General features: G+C 37.8%; 2 protein-coding genes across 2 annotated transcripts in view; both read right to left on the minus strand.

Annotated features, from left to right (window-relative positions):
• The window catches only part of pde11a (phosphodiesterase 11a), a 34,759-nt gene extending 23,202 nt beyond the window's left edge, over nt 1–11,557 (minus strand). Inside the window, exons 1-6 of the mRNA XM_028436193.1 lie at nt 10,547–11,557; nt 8,005–8,163; nt 2,591–2,680; nt 1,822–1,962; nt 1,635–1,699; nt 303–435 (exon numbers count right to left, since the gene is read on the minus strand). Of these exons, the coding sequence (XP_028291994.1) occupies nt 303–435; nt 1,635–1,699; nt 1,822–1,962; nt 2,591–2,680; nt 8,005–8,163; nt 10,547–11,335 (1,377 nt within the window). The 5' untranslated portion in view covers nt 11,336–11,557. The remainder of the gene's footprint in view (nt 1–302; nt 436–1,634; nt 1,700–1,821; nt 1,963–2,590; nt 2,681–8,004; nt 8,164–10,546) is intronic.
• A 1,820-nt stretch (nt 11,558–13,377) lies between these two features.
• LOC114455095 (cytochrome c-like) lies at nt 13,378–14,915 on the minus strand. The gene is made up of 3 exons (XM_028436109.1): nt 14,778–14,915; nt 14,019–14,195; nt 13,378–13,923 (listed from the first exon to the last, which is right to left on the minus strand). Exons 2-3 carry the CDS (start codon nt 14,188–14,190, stop codon nt 13,778–13,780), a joined length of 318 nt encoding a protein of 105 aa, XP_028291910.1. The 5' UTR covers nt 14,191–14,195; nt 14,778–14,915; the 3' UTR covers nt 13,378–13,777.
• Nucleotides 14,916–18,121: the final 3,206 nt, after the last annotated feature.

Consider the following 18,121-nt stretch of genomic DNA (forward strand, 5'->3'; position numbering starts at 1 on the left):
GCAGAGACGGCAACACAAAAGACGCCGAGCGCAGGGAGGCTTGCTAGTTACACGCTGATGGAGTCTCACACCTGTCTCATCTAAACGCACACTGCTAACGCCATGCTGACATCACCTCCCAGATGGCGCCGTTAATGAAGCCATCAGTGACTTCCAAGAGACCTTATTGACTTTCGTGTAACATCAGCATCCAATAGGGGCTTGAAAGAAAATGGTCTCCACATCAGGCAGAGGGACTGGATTTGCATTAGAAACATCTACCACACCACGTACGATTGATGACAAATGGTTACAATTCATACCTCAGCATCAAAGCGTGGATCCTGATAAGCATCACTGATATTCACAGGTAGTCCTGTGGATGCCACCAGCTCTGCAATGCTGTTATTAATGAGCCAGTCAGAGTACGAGGATTTCTCCATGCTGTCTTTGAAACTAGAGTTAGAAAATAAAATGACAGGGAAACAGCAATGAGCCTTTCTTTTCCACAAAAGTTTCACTAGGCTTCGCTTACACAAGGTGAATATATCAGAATGTAAAAGGCAGGTTTATGAATACGCTGAGCTTCCTTCATCGCTCTATACGTTCAATACATTTCTTATGTAACCAGCCATACCATAGTGACCACAGACAGGGGAGATAAAGTGTTAATGAAGTGGGTTGTTTTAGGCAACAAGTAGAGATTTTGTCTTCAAAATGAAAGTGTGGAAAAAGGTCAATGCTACAGTCATGATGTGGTTTGTAGGGGTTGGATTTGATTTTGTTCATGAGATTGATTTTGATGTCTTATTTGAGAGTTTATTTTCCGTACTTATGCATTATGGTTGGTGGTGCGCGTTAAATTGCCAGTATTGAGTTTGGAAGATCGTGGAGTCCTTTTTTATTTGGGGGTTTTATTTGTTTCTGTTTGATGTTTTTGTAATTTTTCAGTAATTTGTGTGTGAGAGTGGGTGTCTCCGCCTCACCCCCTGATTACCTTCCTTGTACTATTTAAGGTGTGTTTGTCAGTACATTGCCTTTTGTCGGATGCCACTTCCTCTCTGTTTTCCCTTTCCCAATGAACTCTGGAATGTTTTTTTCCTTCTTCTTCTTTTAACAGAGATAATTTGCACTTGTTAGATTTTTTTATTCCTACTCAGTTGCACACTTTGAGTTCTTTGCAATAATTACGCACCATTTACTGAAGCGCTACTCCTGCCTACATCCTCTCATTTTGGGTTCTCCTAGCACCGCTTTGTGACCACTCCAAGAAAAAATACAGCTCGTGTAAGAATGTTAATAAAACAAAAATGGTAGAATCAGCTTAAGCCTTCAAACGAATTCCAAACAAATCTCATTGAACCTTTAGAAGATGATTTGCTTTACATTTTCAAGTGTATTATATTACTATTATTAGGAGATAATCTGTTTGCATAAAATAAACTTCCTGAGCTGAAGTAATGGTTAAATCTTCTCATGATCCCGCCCCCTTTTCGCAAATACAAAAAACTAGATGCAGGTTAATTTTTAACATTATGTTTCGTGAAGGAGTTTTGGGTTCAAAACCAGTAAAAAGGTTCTGTGTTAGCAATGAAAAGAGTCATTTAATGTATTTGAGTCACAGAGTGGATTTCAACACTAAAGTGAAAACATACCTGCTTTCGGTGTCAGCGCTACACTTTGGGGATAGAAGTTCAAACGACTTGGTAAACCTCACCACCTGATTGGACAGATTGGTTTGGAAATGCTTTGACTTCCAGAATTTTTACAGAAGTAAAATTGAAAAGAAAAAAAAACATGAAAATCATTCCCCAACAAACTGCAGAGAGAGAGAAAAAGTACCGGTGACTCGATGTCCTCCAGTAATTGAACAGAGCAGCGCTCGCACTTTAGCAGCGTCTGGGCACGGTGCATGATCTTCCTGACAATCTTCTCCAGGTCAGTCTGTTCCTCAAACAGGTCATTGACAACCTCCAACAGTGCCTGAATATCAGTAACAGAGAAAGGTATTATTGGCATTATACTCAGCCGATGCTGTTCGAGAAAAACCCTCGAAATAAGAAGTCTGTCAGCAGATAATAGTGATAACCCTCAAAATAAAGGTGTTTTGCCTTACTCAGCTTGAGGAACTTGGGTTTTTCGCTAATCCTTTAACCATAACCTGACAGGATGATAAAGCACCATTCCTTTATGCAATAAAATTAAATCATGTCCTTCATCTAAGGTAACACTAATCCAATATCGTTCACAAGCGCATCAATTTCATATCGTGCGAAGGAAGCTGCTCTTATTTCCTTTCTCACCAAGCAGTGTTCTCATTACGTTCTCTTCCATCACAGATCAATGTGTCTGATGAATTAGTGCATCTCTTAACATTCCCACTGAGGTTGACAAACCAGGCCCTCATCTGGATGCACCCATCCCCCTCCCCCTGATCCAGAGGAAAGGTCCATGTATGGCTGCATGCGGCTCAGCAATTCCCACTGCAGTGGCAGCAAGTGGGCTAGTGCTGATCAATACTCAGCTTCTCTTGTACCATCGGGGGGCATGTATGTAATGCTGATCATGGGAATGGAGGGATTAATATTGTGCTTGGCCCATTGGATCTTACCCGACTCCTATCATACTCTTTTCTTGAGGCAGCAAAAAGCTGTGCATTGGAGATCGCAATACCACAGAAGGGCAAGTACATCTGCAGCACCTGTGGGCAAAGAAAAAACACAGATTTGGCAGATTTATTGTAGCTGTGTTTGGTCACGTTTGCTGAAAATGACACAATCCTAGAGCTCATGTTACCAAAAGCTATAAAGTATCTATAGTCTTTATATCTGTTTGACAAACCAGTCATGACAAAAGGATGCTAGACTTAGACCCTTGAAGTTAGCATTCACTGGACCCTGTGGCACACTACTGTGATGAAAGCTATCAACAGCTTTGCTATCAATTACTCACGTCACTTATTCCAGACGTGTTTTTACTTTATCCAATGAGGATATGTCTTTCCTGGCATTATTGTATTTATTTGTTTATCTTATCAGTGAACAGTCTAACTCAAAATCAATCAGCAGATTTTGATGAAAATTTCAGGAAATATCCGAAATGGGATAAGGAACAAGTGATTTGTTTTTGGGGGATTATACGGATGAAGATACTGATTCTTGTTGAGATTCTTGATTGAGAAATCGATAAATCCCTATGTTCAGCTCTTTGAACTGGCTCTACAAACCTCCTGCTGGGGACTTTGCGCATTACAAGCTCTAGTCACAAGTCCTGTATCAATTTCTGTTTTGAGCATACAACAGCACAGCCACATGTGAGAAAATTCCTCCAAGCCTTTAAAGTGTGAATGATCAGGATCACTAATTCAGATAAATGCCAACGTCCGACAAAGAGGATATTTGGCGCTTGGTGGAGGTTTGTGCTCTTGTTAATGTTATTATTTTTCAATGGAATGCCATCAGCACCTTCAACATTTAACAAAGAAGTATTATTCCATACTACAGTAATTGCTGGCAGCGAGTTGCACTATTTAGCTGCATTGTAATCCAAATTAATGAATTATTTGACAGTTTTAATGCATAAAGTGGATTATGTTTTACTAAAGCTTGATTTAAAAAAAACAAACACTGCATTAGATGGAGCATATGTGTGACAATACACTTTATATTTGACTTTTCTATCTTTTCTACCTTGTACATATATATGTTTATTGTTTTTTTTTTTAGTTTTTAAATTATTATAATTATTGTTAGTATACTTTTCTCTTTATTTGTTTGTTTTTTTTTTTGTTCTTTGTTTCAAATTTGCTATTTTTTTTTTTTTTTTTTTTTGTGGCATCCAGTGTGATGAGCAAAGTAGGAATTTCATTGTGCAAGGAAACATGTTTCTTTCCTGAGCAAATGACAATAAACACCTTGAATCTTGTTGTATTTCAGATGTGCTATCGATTGATTGATTGATTGATTATACTTTATTAATCTCCGAGGGGAAATTCAGTTTCAGTTACATCCCGACCACGAGATCTCCCTCTTTCACTCATTCACAAAAATGTGTAGCTTTATGTGCTAAGAATAGAAACGATCAACAGAAACAGCTTGCTTGGCTGAGATTGCATGGTAATAATGGAATTTTGTAGCAAATTAGGAAGATATAAATAAAACAGTAGCTCAAGACCAATATGTTGCCTTTTCGACTGGAGCAATAAGGAAGTGGCCCTTTGTTGCTATTAATACATCCCAGCACAAAGTGTTCAATTCCACTGCCATTTCACATTTGACTGAACGGTCTGACTTACCTTGCCTCGGGCTAATAACATACATTACTTATTTCACTCATAATTTCAACACATAAATAATGTAAACCACCTGATGCTGTCGAATAAGGGCAGTGCATTTGTTTACTCAAATCAGATCAATGTCTTACTTGTTTGATGCAATGTTTCTTTCTTTCTCAGCCCAGTTACGGGAAATATCAATATTCAAGCACACTCCAGAGAAAAGGCACAAATCAAATAAAAAGAAGGTTGTGACCAACTGCTGCGTACATGAGCTCGCATATAAATGTGCAGTCGACTGATTCCAATATGGTGGCAATCACACATCGTTGACCTATGTGTGTGAAAACCATTCAACCACCCTTTACATAAAATCAATATAATGGAGATTTCTATCTTAGGCCGCCTCATTGTTAAGTTACCTTTCGTTAGCATACAGCTGCTGTGCAAACAGGGCAGGTATTAAAACAAGCTTGCTAAGATTCATCAGCATGCAGGCATACTTAAGGGCAAGGACTCCGCAAAAAATCATGAATGGAGCATTCCTCTGCTGGAGCCGACGTGTGTCTTTAACCAAGTTGCTCTCCATGGTTAGCGGAAAAATCTCTGAATCATTTATTGATTGATTTATTTATGTATATCTCTCATTCTCTGTCTATATTTCAGGGGTGGCAGTACTAGATTAGATTAGAAACTATCCCACATTGTCTAAGACTATAATACACTTGATATATTTAAAACCATTTGGAACTATTCTCATGAAAAACTGGTCATCAGTCAGGTTGCTGGGATTAATGGTGATTACCTAGGATATTGTAACATGGATGGATGTATGTAGTATGTATGGATAATGTGCACATTAGAATCATTTGAGCAGGCAACCAGGCAGATGAGTTGGGCTACAGCATTGTTATTTTTGTTCATCCAAAAACAAATGATTTGATTAACTTATCATCAGTTGGATCCAGTCGCAGATATTGATGTTTTGATCAAAACATCAGAGATTTTAAACGATTCATCGCTATCTGCATGAAGGTGAGTAAATAAATTATCCTAAAAGACGTTGCATCTGCATAAAACCAATAAATCACGGACTCAGCCTAATACAAGTGTTTACAGAATGGGTAAAAAAAACCAAAAAAAAACAGATGACGCTCAGGGATAAGTTCATTCATAGCTTTTCTCAGCCGTCCAGTGGAATTCTCTAATAATGGTCCAGCAGAAAGGCAGTGGCCATCAATAGCCCCAGCAGGAGCAGATTCATTAGTGAGCAGGACTTTGGGGATCTGGCTATGGATCTGCTGGTGGAACAAACAGGCAAACCTAAGAAAAGCAGCTCTCTCTCTCTCTCTAATTACATTCTGTCAGGCAGGCCATTATACAAGCTTGCATTACAAACAAGACGCTTCACCTTGCGAGCTACGGTCTCCCCAGTAAAGAGTGGTTTAATAACAAAACTAACTGGCAAAGGCCCGAGAGACAGTTACTTCCTCTGCACTCAACAACTTCCTTTTCTACCGGTGAAATTTCTTATGGAACAAATCGAGGAAAATTACAGGACAAAGTGTTGATACTTCCCAAACGAACAACTTTTTTTTTTTTTTTAAATAAAATCTATCTTTACAGACGCTTAAAGAAAATTGTATCCAGTAAATCTTTAACCAATAAAAAACTATTTAGTAGTACCTCAATATTTGTTGAAAAGTTCTTGAACAGACCAGTTAACAGTTCATCCATTCATTCACTCAAACAATGATTCTCATTCACGGATTGCCACAAGCGTTTTGTGATTTGTTCACCGATTCAAAACAGCGTTTTAATAAAAAATAAAGTCCAAAGAAATTCAAAGTCGTGTTGTTAAACTAGCAAATGTTCACAGAACCAATAGTGGTGATCTGACATTGTTTCAATGTCTAGGCTTTTACATCAGTACAAGTGGCAGAAACGTGACTCAGTAGAACTGCAGAAATCCCCCAGTTTATAGTGAACCACCATGTAAGCAAAGGTTAACAAAACAACCAATGCACAGCAATAGAACCTCACAGCAGACAGTAGCTGGGTGATGCTACTGGATGAACATCACTGCACAATGACTTTTGTAACTTTAAATACGTTAACGTACTAGTTCAACAGTCAAATGTAGGGGATCAGAGATGTTCTCGTAAACAAACATAAATGGCTTTATGTCAGTAGACTGTGGATTACAAACACAATTTTCTTCAATTTATTTATTAATTTTTTTATCTTCACTTTACATAAGAGTTGATCATTTTTGGTTTACATTTGTTCTTAAAATGATTGATGTTTGAACGTGTTTTAATTTCATTTTCCAAAGAGTTCCAGTGCTTTTCACCAGCCAATGAGATGCACATTTGTTTGAGTGATGGTTCTAGCAAAAGGCAGTTTAATGTCAAGGTTCCTTCTGCTGCTTTCGCTGTTTACAGTAAAGAACCTTTGCAGGCCACATGGCAAAAGACAATGTGTCGCCTTGAACGTAATTCATAAAGTCTGTATGACAATTAAATCTTTAAGTTTTAATAGTCCTGACTTCAAAAATAGTTCTGAGGTGTGTTCTCTTTGAGCAGTATTTGAATATTGTTCATAGAGCTCTTTTTTGTTAAGGAATTAAATTAGTATTGTACAAATTTCCCCAGATTTCAAGGCAATACATGAAATATGGCAGAATGAATGAAAAATATAACATTTGCATTGAGTTATAAGTGAACAAATGTTTTACTTTGCTCAAATCAGCAACATTTTTTAAAAATTTTCTTTTTACATTAAACAATGTGTTGCTTCCATTTTAAGTTCTCATCAATAATACGTTCTCATCGATAATAAATGAATCTGAAAAACTGGTGCTTCCTAAGAACACCCAAATCCATGAAATTTTTAGCTTTAGTCAAAAAGCTGTGTTAGATGCACTCTTGCTGTCTCATGAGCACAGCATATTGTCTGAAACTGTACTAACTAACTGCTAAACTCTTTTAAATCTGGCCTTAAAACCCATGTATTCAGACTTTTGGATGCCTAAAATGACTTCTCATTAATCATGATTTTTGGTGTATTGTCTTTTTCTGCCTGTATTTGATCATTTTCTGTAACATGTTTTTCTTGTTTGTTTCCATTTTGCAATTGTATTATTTTTCATTATTATCGTAAACCTTTGGTCACCTGCCACTCGTCTAATTAGCTGATTTTATTTTGATACATCCCAATTTTTTAAACATATATATTGAAGCCTTTCATCGCAAAAGTCACAAGGAATAAATAAATGAATGAAGTAGACGTGACGGAGCTTTTCACAGCCATTGACAAAGATGTTTTCCACAGATGCAAACACGCTCCCTGAGTGAAAGATGAAATTTCACAGGTTCATTGATGAATTCCAACAAACCCTCATTGGCTGATGAATCTGGACAGAATTGCCTTGTGTTTTGCTGTCAAATTATTATTGTTTTTTTTTTTTTTTTTTACCTCAAGCTGTTATTTTATAGCTTTTCAATCTTTTCTTTCCTTGTTTTTCTTTTCAAAGTAAGAGGGCAATAGGCTTGCAGAGAAAGTATTACACCAACAACAACCAAAAAAAAAAAAAAAGAAAGAATGAATCAACAGTTTATGAGAAAAACCACGCTCAGATCAGATTAAATTTATTCTCCACATGCCAGGCCGGCAGCAGGATACAAATTACATTGCGGCACTGTGTGTTCTTCGATCCAAATGTCTCAGCGCTGCAATAATGATGAAATTACCTTCTCATCATCTTCGGTGAAGAGTTCTCCACTTGAGGTCTTGTTGATGGCTTGAGCAACTCCAATGATCTCTCCATCGCTGCTACGAATGGGCATGCACAGAAGGGACTTGGTTTTGTATCCAGTGAGCTTGTCAATTTCATCACTGAAGCGGCGATCCTGCAATCCATAGACACATTGTAAGCACTTGGGGGGGAAAATGCAGACACCCCTGTTTTTATTTTTTGTTGACATTGCACTTAAATGTGCTGCAGGTCCAGCTAATAGGAAAGCAGGACGCAGATTACAGTATTCTTACATAAGTATTTTTTAGATAATCCTATAAATGATTAAATGCATCGTAGAATATCAAAAGTTAGTGGTATTCATATAGAGTGATACAAATGTAAATACATACATTTTCTAGTTTCCTTTTCCCTCCTGCAGGCACTTACCGCTCTCTATCTGTGTCCACCCACTCTAATTTCTTATCACATTAGTTGTGGTGTAATGTTTTACTTTTTTATTGAAGAAAAATCCAGAAAAAAGTGCACTCAAGGGGAGAAATTATATTATACTTTTGTTTAACATTCTACCTCCCAAAAAAGCTTTAGTTTAAAACAAAACAAAAAGGTTCATCATTATAATCAAGTTTTTATAAGCTTTAACCACAATCCATCCATCTATCCATCCATTTTCTGACCCGCTTGCTCCTTTTTTCAGGGTCTCAATGGGCGTTTGGCAGGGGGTACACCCTGGACAGGGCGCCAGTCCATCGCAGGCTAGCACAGAGACAAACAACCACTCACATTCACTCCTACGAGCCATTTCAGAGACACCAATCAACCTAGCAGTCATGTTTTTGGATTGTGGGAAATAACCCACGCATGCACAGGGAGAACATGCAAACTCCACACAGAAAGGACCCAAGTGTCCACCCCAGGAGTTGAACCCAGGACCTTCTTGCTGTGAGGCAGACGTGCTAATTCCCATATTCTGTCCTAGGTTTAAACCAAATAATCCAAAGAAAAAATCTCAAGCAGTTTTATGATACATCAAGTATCAAAGTATCGGCGATACTGGCCCTGTCCACTTCTACTACAAATCACCACAACACAGCAACAAAAAAAAAACACTTAAAGCTGATATCCGGAGTTTCTGTGAAATCTATAGTTTATGTATCATTCTTTTGAAATGCATAAAAATGTCTAACTAGTCTTTTACTATGGTCTACTGCTGATGGTCATTCATATACATTAATGTATATAAGTCCCTCCTTCGTCCTATAGACCCCTATACAAATGAAAATCATGCCGCGATCGCCCAGCCAATAGGCTTTGACTTCCTGTAGCGGAGACTGTCAATCAAAGTGAATGCCGGTGCAACCCGATGCGACCTTGTTACGTTCCGCTATGCACGTGCACACAAGTAGAGGCGTGGCTTCTGGTAGATTGGCAGTGGCAGGGGGAGGAAGTGGAGTTGTTAAGGGAGAGACGTTGAGACGTCCGCTCTTGAATTTTCTCTCTGCTTTCATCCTCCAGATAATCGCTTTAACATAGGGCTGAGCAATATATCGAGATTTAAGATATATCAAGTTTTCTATTTTGGCGATTAGAAAATGAAAATATCGCCTATGTCGATATAGCTTATTTTGTTTTAAAACACTAGTTTTAGGAGTGAGTGCACAGTGTCGGAATGCATCCTAACCCAGACCTAAACAATCCATTCATCCATCCGTTTTCTGACCCGCTTCTTCCTGTTTTTTCAGGGTCGCGGGGGTCTGCCGGTGCCTATCTCCGGCTCACACTGGGCGCAAGGCGGGGGTACACCCTGGACAGGGCGCCAGTCCATAGCAGAGCAACACAGACACAGACAACCACTCACACTCACAATTTAGAGACTCCAGTCTACCGATCAGTCATCTTTTTGGATTGTGGCAGGAAGTACCTGGAAAAAACCCATGCAGCACGGGGAGAACATGCAAACTCCACAAAAAAAAAAAACATTTTTAGCACCTGGCATTTAGCATCAGCAAATTTAACCCTGAATTATCTTTATTCACTTAAATCAAAATTATCCAGATTTATATCGTATATCGCCATTTTGAGGAACGATATCAAGATATGAGTTTTTGGTCCTTATCGCCCAGCTCTAATTTAGCTCTTGCTAAACATATAGAAATATTAAAGCCCACAACTTGTCTAAGGTTTAAGTTTTGTGCAGCTTATCATAGATTTTTTTGGAAAACTTTCTGATCTTTATATATTCTTTTAACTATTCAACTTTGAAAAAAGCACAAGCTTATGCTGTACTGTCTGATATGCATCAGATCAGCACAATGCTATATACTGTACTATAGGCCTACTGTATATGGCTGTAAGGTTTTCCAACTGACTCATTGAAGTCAACTCCACCTGTTGCACACTTTCAATGATGAATGATTGGCTCTGACAGAAGCAGAAAATATGACTTTTCCTGTGCATGGATTCCTGCACACATTGCGCACACATGCACGCGCCACAGCACGCACGCACACACGCGCACAAGGACGAGCAGCGGGCACCTGATAAGCGTCAGGGATGCTCACGGTCTCTCCATGCTCGGCCACATAGCCAATGATGCCTTTCCCCCAGGGCACTTGAACTTCGTCTGAATTCATTGAGGGTAAAACGGTGGTTCCCGCGTGCACGTCAAAAAATTTGGACACCAGTGTTTTCTTGTTGCCAGTTCCTTCCACTAAAAACAAGGAGCATCGGTCTGCGTCGACCATAATGCAAACAAACACCAGGATTTTGTAACTCAGGCTCGTTAAATCCAAGTCATTGGAGATGTCTTTAACCAGCTCCAGGAAAAACTCCCTCTCGTTGTGCTCTTTGAGGTAATATTTGAAATCCACGGCCGTGGAGGGGTACTGGGGGATGTTGACTCTGGACTCCAGCAGGGCGCTCAGAATGTGCGCAGTGGTGGGGGGCAGAGAGCTGGCTTTCCTCAGCAGAGCTCTCCTCCTCATGCTGCTGAGGGGCTCCTGTGCCCTGGAGTTGACGTGTTCGTCGTACGTCCTGTTGGCATTGATGGCCTTGGATCTGGCGAAAGTTTTGCGGAGCTCCTTCTGAGACGCTCTCCGCTGCAGGCCGTCGCATTTGCTCGCCCAGCTGTCCTTGCGGGCGCTGCCGCTTGTTTTCTCCTCCCTGTGCTCGGCTGGAGCTCCTGTACTTTTCCTCTCCTGGTGGTTCTTGAGCCATTTCTCCACCATGCCATAATTCCCCTTCCTGTTCAGGTAGTCCTCAAACAACTCCGGGTGCGAGTCCAGAAAACTTTCCACGTCAGAGAACAGCATCTTTGCCACTGCCATGTCGGTTCCTCAGATGGTTCCTCAGTGAACCTGACGCATGAAGCGGTGCAGAGAAAAAGCATCTATAAGGCTTTATTGGAGATTAAAGTAGGATATTAGAGGAAAACAGTGCTACTTCATCATCATACTGGGGACACCCCCGGAGCTCCAGTAAGCGCATCCAGTTTCCAGTGAGAAAATGATTGGAGAGTCCCTTTGCGCAGCGTAATCCTGCCCATCCATCTCCACACGGCTCACTTTAGATCATCCTCACAGCAGCAAAGTGAAGCTCACAGAGAGAAGCTGCTGATGCTGATGCTGATGCTGTGAGCGGATGATGCTGCTGAAGCCAACGTCACACACACAGTCTCTGCTCTAAAGCCCTCTGGACATTTGAACTGCTTGCCCTCTAAAGTGAGACAGACGATGACGAAGATGATGCTGCTCAACTCATACAATGCAAGCAGCATCAATTCTACCTTTTTTTTTTTTCAACTAAATATCTACTACTGCAACCTACATATGCACTATGCAAATCATTAAATAGATGGGTGGCACTCATTTGTCAGCTCAGAAAAACCTACTTTTAACATTATTGTTTTATTTATGTATACATCATTTACTGATGAAAGGTTTTACTGTCACACATGAGCCATCTTTATGGTAAACCCACAAACTGACGCAAATATGACAAAAATTGTGATTTTATTTCGTATGCAACAGTTACATGTGAAAGAGTGAAGATTGAGAAATGTCAGATGTCCTTTGTACTTTAAGCTCAATATGTAGTGATGCTCTATGGACACTAGGAGGCGCTCAAATCTATTACTAGATCTGTTAATGCGGACTCCACAAAACCAATGTGCCATAGAAATGAACCAAAGCTCTGAATATTGTGTGTGAGGTAATTTAACAGCATATCTCTGTCAGTAGATATGTATGCTATGTTAAGGTTACATTTATTCAGACTACTTTTTTTCAGAAAATGTACTTTGATCCAGGTATGGGGCAGTATTTTAAAAGTGAGGATGTTCTAAGGTTTAGGGCAACAGTCAACTCCCAATTTAGTTTATTAAATTATTTTACTAAAACCCTGATAAAGGTTTATGTCAGTGATGCTCAACATGTGGCTCTTTATGTCTTAATTTAAATGATAACCCCAGCAAACCTAAAAAAGCAAAACTTTTAACCCCTTTTTCTATTTCGCATCTTGTTTCGTCCAATTTTTGCCCCTTTTCACTTTTTAGTTTAAAAAAAAAAAAAAGATTTTAGCTTCCTTTTGCAAACAAATATCACTTTATCCATTTTTTTGCCACCTTTTATCCAAATAAACTACCTTTTACCCATTAAATAACACTTGATTCCCTAGATTTTGTTCCACATTTTTACTGTTGTTTGCCACATTTCGCTCATTTAAGCTCTCTTTAGCCATTACATACCACATGTTTCATTGTTTTGGCACATTTCACTTTTCTTGCCACATTCAAACCAATTTTTTGCCACCCGCGGCCGTTACTCATTTTTGTCACATTACTCATCACTGTTAACTCTTATGTTTACCTCCTCTGAACTCATAAGAACCCAGCAAAGTGATCAGTAGATGCATTACCTATGAAATAACTTGTAGGGATACATCAAAGCATTTAGTAGATGCCTCTGAAAGAGACTGACAGTTGGCAATCATAACATGTCAGGGGATCAAAGTCAATTTCCTGAAAAATTAAACCTTTAACATATTATTTGAAAGACAACAAAATGAGCTCGCTGAAATTAGATATGTATGCTTGTTTAAACTATAAACAGTTTCAATCTTTATATTCAGGCCTGCTTGACAAACATCTCACCTGAAACAAAAAGCCTGATTTGGAAACAAATATAATACATTTCAGCTGTGACTGGTGACATACTACACAAATTAAATTACCCATACATGCGTTTTTATAGTTATTTTTAATCTGAAAACATTTCTGTGAATAGTGTTTTATCATGCAAGTCACATATGAAAAACAAGTATTGAAATCTCAGCAAACTAACACTTTTTGCACATTCAAAATACACCAATAATTAATTGTCAGTTTTATTCATGTTAAAAATGACTTAAGACAATTGAAGTGTCATCCAAAAAAAAATAGACAAATATTAAGACCAATTATTAACCAAAAAAAAAAAAAAAGGCTCATAAAAAAATACTTTTGACCATTAGTTTCAATCTTTACATTCAGAATGCACAGTATATAGATTAATAATTTATGCAATAAACATCATAAAACCTGGAGGTATCATTTACTCAACATAAAGTGGGGGTGGGGGATTACGTCATCAACAAAGATGACATCTTGTCATGAAAACACTTCTGAAACTAGTTTCATTCTTTCTTTTTTCTAATATGCTGAATAAAGAAACTGCAAGTCCTTGTCTCAAGTCATCTATCAGCGCATAAATAACTGACGACACCAGCGAACTTCACGATGTAGCAGATTTCAGATATGCGATAAGGTCCGTGCGCTCGTTCTTCTTTTTGATGCCAGCGAAGATCATCTTTGTTCCTGGAATGTATTTCTTGGGATTCTCCAAATAGACCATCAAGGTGTCCTCTTCCCAGACGATGCCTGTGGGCAAAGAGATGCACAGTGAATGGCAGTGAACTCAAACAGCAACATTACTCAGGTTACTTAAATGTTACGCATCAACGGCCCATAATTACCTTTGCTTTTGTTTGCATCAGTGTAGGAGTATCCCTCCGCCTGGCCTGTTTTACGTCCAAATAGTCCCCAAAGGTTGGGTCCAACCTTGTGTTTTCCACCATTCTCAACAGTATGGCACTGGGCACATTTCTGGACAAATGCCTTCTTGCCCTTGTTGATGTCTCCAGGCATGGTTCCTATAGAGAAAAAAACAAACTGAAGTTAAGTAACTGACGTTTTCATTTTGTGTTCATACGCTTCTTTTACAGAGAAGAATATATATTTACATTTTTACATTGTACAAGTCATTCCCTGATTTATCCACACGGGGGCGCACTCTACTTTAGCTTTGATAACTTCACGACCTTCACAGAAACTACAAAGACAACGGGAGTGAACAACAAGCTCAAAGTCTTTACTATAGAAAGCGCATTAAAGTAAGTCTTTAAAAACTGTAATCATAGTATAGCAAAATCAAATGCAACGTCTAGGCTCCAAACAAGGACAAAAAACTATTTACTTATATAACAAAAACAAAAAACTAACAAAAGAAAAGTAGAGAACAGCCTATACATTGAATGAATGTAATTCTATGACCACAATGCGTGTATTTAAGTTAAGTTAGGAGGATGTGGACCTTCATGGGGAAACGCCGGTAAAGGACCACGTTGCGTAAGTAAGAAAAACCGACACCGGTAGCTTCCAGTCGCTTAGCGACGATATAAAACATGATTTATAACCATCAAATACGCACAATAAGTTCTTCATAAACACCTTACCTTATGTTCTTGACCAATTATAGGAGTCGTTAGTCTTTAAAAATGTGTAGGAGTAGCGTTTCTATAACGTGCTTCCCTTCCGTTTCCTACGCTCAATGTCACGTCATCAGTCAGCTGACCATTTCATCATCCCGTAACGTCACGAGACGACCGTTACACCAGGGCGGGGCCAAAGAGGAAAGATCACATGTTGTGCAACGTACAACCGTAATTAGTTGTTCGACTCATTCATCCTTTCATTGATGTTTTCTTCTGGAAAATTTGAAAACGAGTGAAAAATAAATATATTTTTAACTGTTACGCATTTGGGTTGTAAACGATTTATTGTCGTTAATTACATTTTAAGAATAATAATATACCCACAACTAGAAAGAGTTTTTGTGTGTTAGTCTATGGCAGTGCTTTTCAACTTTGGGGTCGGTACCCCATGTGGGGTCACCACCTAGATTTGAATTGGGGTCGCCTGAAATGTCTAGTAATAAAAGAAAAAAAATAAAAAATTCTGATTAAAAATACATTTTCGTTTATTCACTATTATTCTTTTTCAAATTAAAACAACACCCAATCTGAAACAACTGTATTCTTTTGATTAATATTAATCTAGTTATAATAATAATAATAATAATAATAATAATAATAATAATAATAATAATAATAATAATAATGATAATTAAATGCAGTAAAACTAATTGAATCCTGATTACTCTGTTTTTGTAATAAAAAACAATCAAAAACTAATTCTGGAAAGAAAATCATCAGAAATTCTTAATATCAACATGGGGTCGCGATCCAAAAAAAGGTTGGGAACCACTGGTTTATGGTGTAAAATTATTGATTAAATTACAATTATTATTTATGGAACAAACCAGTTTTAAAGGAAATTTAATGAGGCTACGTTAAGGACAATAACGGGATGACCTATAATCACTGTATTGTTATTGGGTAGGCTATATCTATGTGTATATATGTGAAAATCAACAGGGAATACTTGTTTTTTTTGTTTATTTACATGTATTTATGTGATAATAATAATAGTATCAGTGGATAAGTTATTTACATTTCAGCTGTTGACATGTGGTTACAAAAAAAGTGTCAACATATAGTAATTTCTTACCACTAACTGTGGAAAGGTTTTAAACGTGATGTACAGATGACAAAACACTGCAATTTAGTGAAGCCGTAGGGGGGAAAATATATATATATATATATATATATATATATATATATATATATATATATATATATGAAAAAGAAATGACTACAAATGTCCCTTAATGAAAAGCACGGAGTAGGTTATTTCTTTACACATGTATTATTTGTATGTTAAACAAATGGATTTCTGTGTTTTTAGGTTGTTTGGTTTGAACAGAAATTTGGGATTCAGTGTCAGTAACCATGACATATTGAGCTAAACGCCTTCATTTACAAGTCAATGAAATATCTCAATGTCAATCAAAATACATCAGAGGCACAAAAATTCTTCTTAAGATGTTTATATACATTACCAGGTTTTCATTTCAATAAAGCATGTTTGATAATTAAAATACGGTCTTTTTAATTGCATGTACTTGAGGTACTTCAAACACTTTCGATCTTTACAATAACATCCCATTCTATCGATTTTCTGTTGCTAAGCAACCATACAGCTGGAGGGTATGTTTAAAAAGTAACTAATCCAGACATAATGGTTTCAGTGCCTTATCACGATGGGCTATTTGACCTTATTGTGTTGCTGTGAAGCAGCTAATATGTGCCTTAACAGAAGTCCACCAAAAAAAACATTTTATATAAAACATATTAGAAAACTGTAGGGCAATGTGGATTTTCGTTATTAATATTACAAAAAATATTACATAATTGTCCATTTGTACAAATGTTACATGTTTCACGGTTAGTTATAAGTTGTGAGTTAGAGGCGAGTAAAATAGGAACATGATGATTTTCTCTGAAGTGTAATGAAAATTAAACAAGTGCATGAATTAGGAGAACTAATTCAGTATATTTGAAGTAGCTTGCGGTTTCAGAAAGGTTAGTGATCTCTGCTTTAAAGGCTTGTAAGACATTTCTACCCCATTAATAACGATACCATTGGTCCAAATGTATGGACAACCTCATTTTCTTTTTTTTTTTGAAAAATCATGATGAAATGAGCAATCTTGATCCGATCCACATCCAGAATCAGTCATTTGATCTGGATCACCTCCAAATTTTAATGGAATCTTAAATATGGTCAATCATTGGTTGAAGTTCTGTTAATTAACATTGACATAAACCTGCGAACAGATGGACAAAAAACAAATAAAGATGATGATACTATTACCACCATGGAGGTCATTTGCTTTTTGGCTAACTATGGTTGGCTACATGTGAAGAAATGCCACGTCCTTGACAAATATGGATATGGAGATATTTATACTAATTGAATGATCTGAGCTAAATAAAGGTTAATATAAGCTGTAGAGAGGCTATGGCAAGCCCTTTTAACATTTAATAAGTCTGGCGGACATGTAGCAATTTAATTTTCACTAGTGGAAATTACAATTGAACATGTTCAAATGTAATTTTGACATGTTGAAATGTTAATTCAAGATATCTGTAAAGCCATTTTCACACGTAACAAATATATTTCAACATGTCAAAATGTCATTTCGACATGTAGAAACTGAATTACAGATAGGTATCTGCAATTCAATTGTTACATGTAAAAATGTGCCATTGACTTCCATTCAAATTGAATTGCAGATATCTGCAATTACATTTTTACATGTAACAATTGAATTGTAGATATCATGAATTAGAATTGCCATATGTCAAAATTGAATTGCAGATATCTGCAATTGAATTTCAGATATCTAATTAAATGTTAAAAGGGCTTGCCATAGTGAGGCCGCGCTGAGCATCATTGAACCAATCGTTCAAACATCGGCCAAACGCGCCGATGTCTCCGCGAAGTCTGCCCAATGAGCAAACGCTCTCCATAATACGTCTCGCCAGTGCAACTTCATTCAGATGTATGTGTGCTATCAGGGAGGGGTACACATGTTTTGACAAAAATGCAAAGGGGGTAAATGGGACAAAAAAAGAATGGGAACCTCTGATCTATGTGAACGCATTCGCCCCTATTTGGCAAGTTTAGGTCACGTGATAGGTGAGTCATTGGCCAGTTTAGGTCACGTGACTAATACTAAACCTAACCCTAAAAATTGTTGCGATATTGGGTTATAACCTAAACCTAACCCTAACCGTACACATAGACACTTTCTAAAAGTCAGGGAAACACTGGCTGTAACAATTCCCCAACCTTCGTCCGTCGCCATGTTTTACACGTGGCCGGTCACTTCCGG

Source organism: Gouania willdenowi, chromosome 21 (genome assembly GCF_900634775.1).
Source record: "Gouania willdenowi chromosome 21, fGouWil2.1, whole genome shotgun sequence".
Taxonomy (NCBI): domain Eukaryota; kingdom Metazoa; phylum Chordata; class Actinopteri; order Blenniiformes; family Gobiesocidae; genus Gouania; species Gouania willdenowi.

Excerpts from the sequence above, each read along its gene's own strand:
- LOC114455095 (XM_028436109.1), bottom strand. The coding sequence starts at position 14,190 with ATGCCTGGAGACATCAACAAGGGCAAGAAGGCATTTGTCCAGAAATGT. Across the intron at positions 13,924-14,018 it reads TGATGCAAACAAAAGCAAAG|GCATCGTCTGGGAAGAGGAC; the intron begins GTAATTATGGGC and ends CTTTGCCCACAG.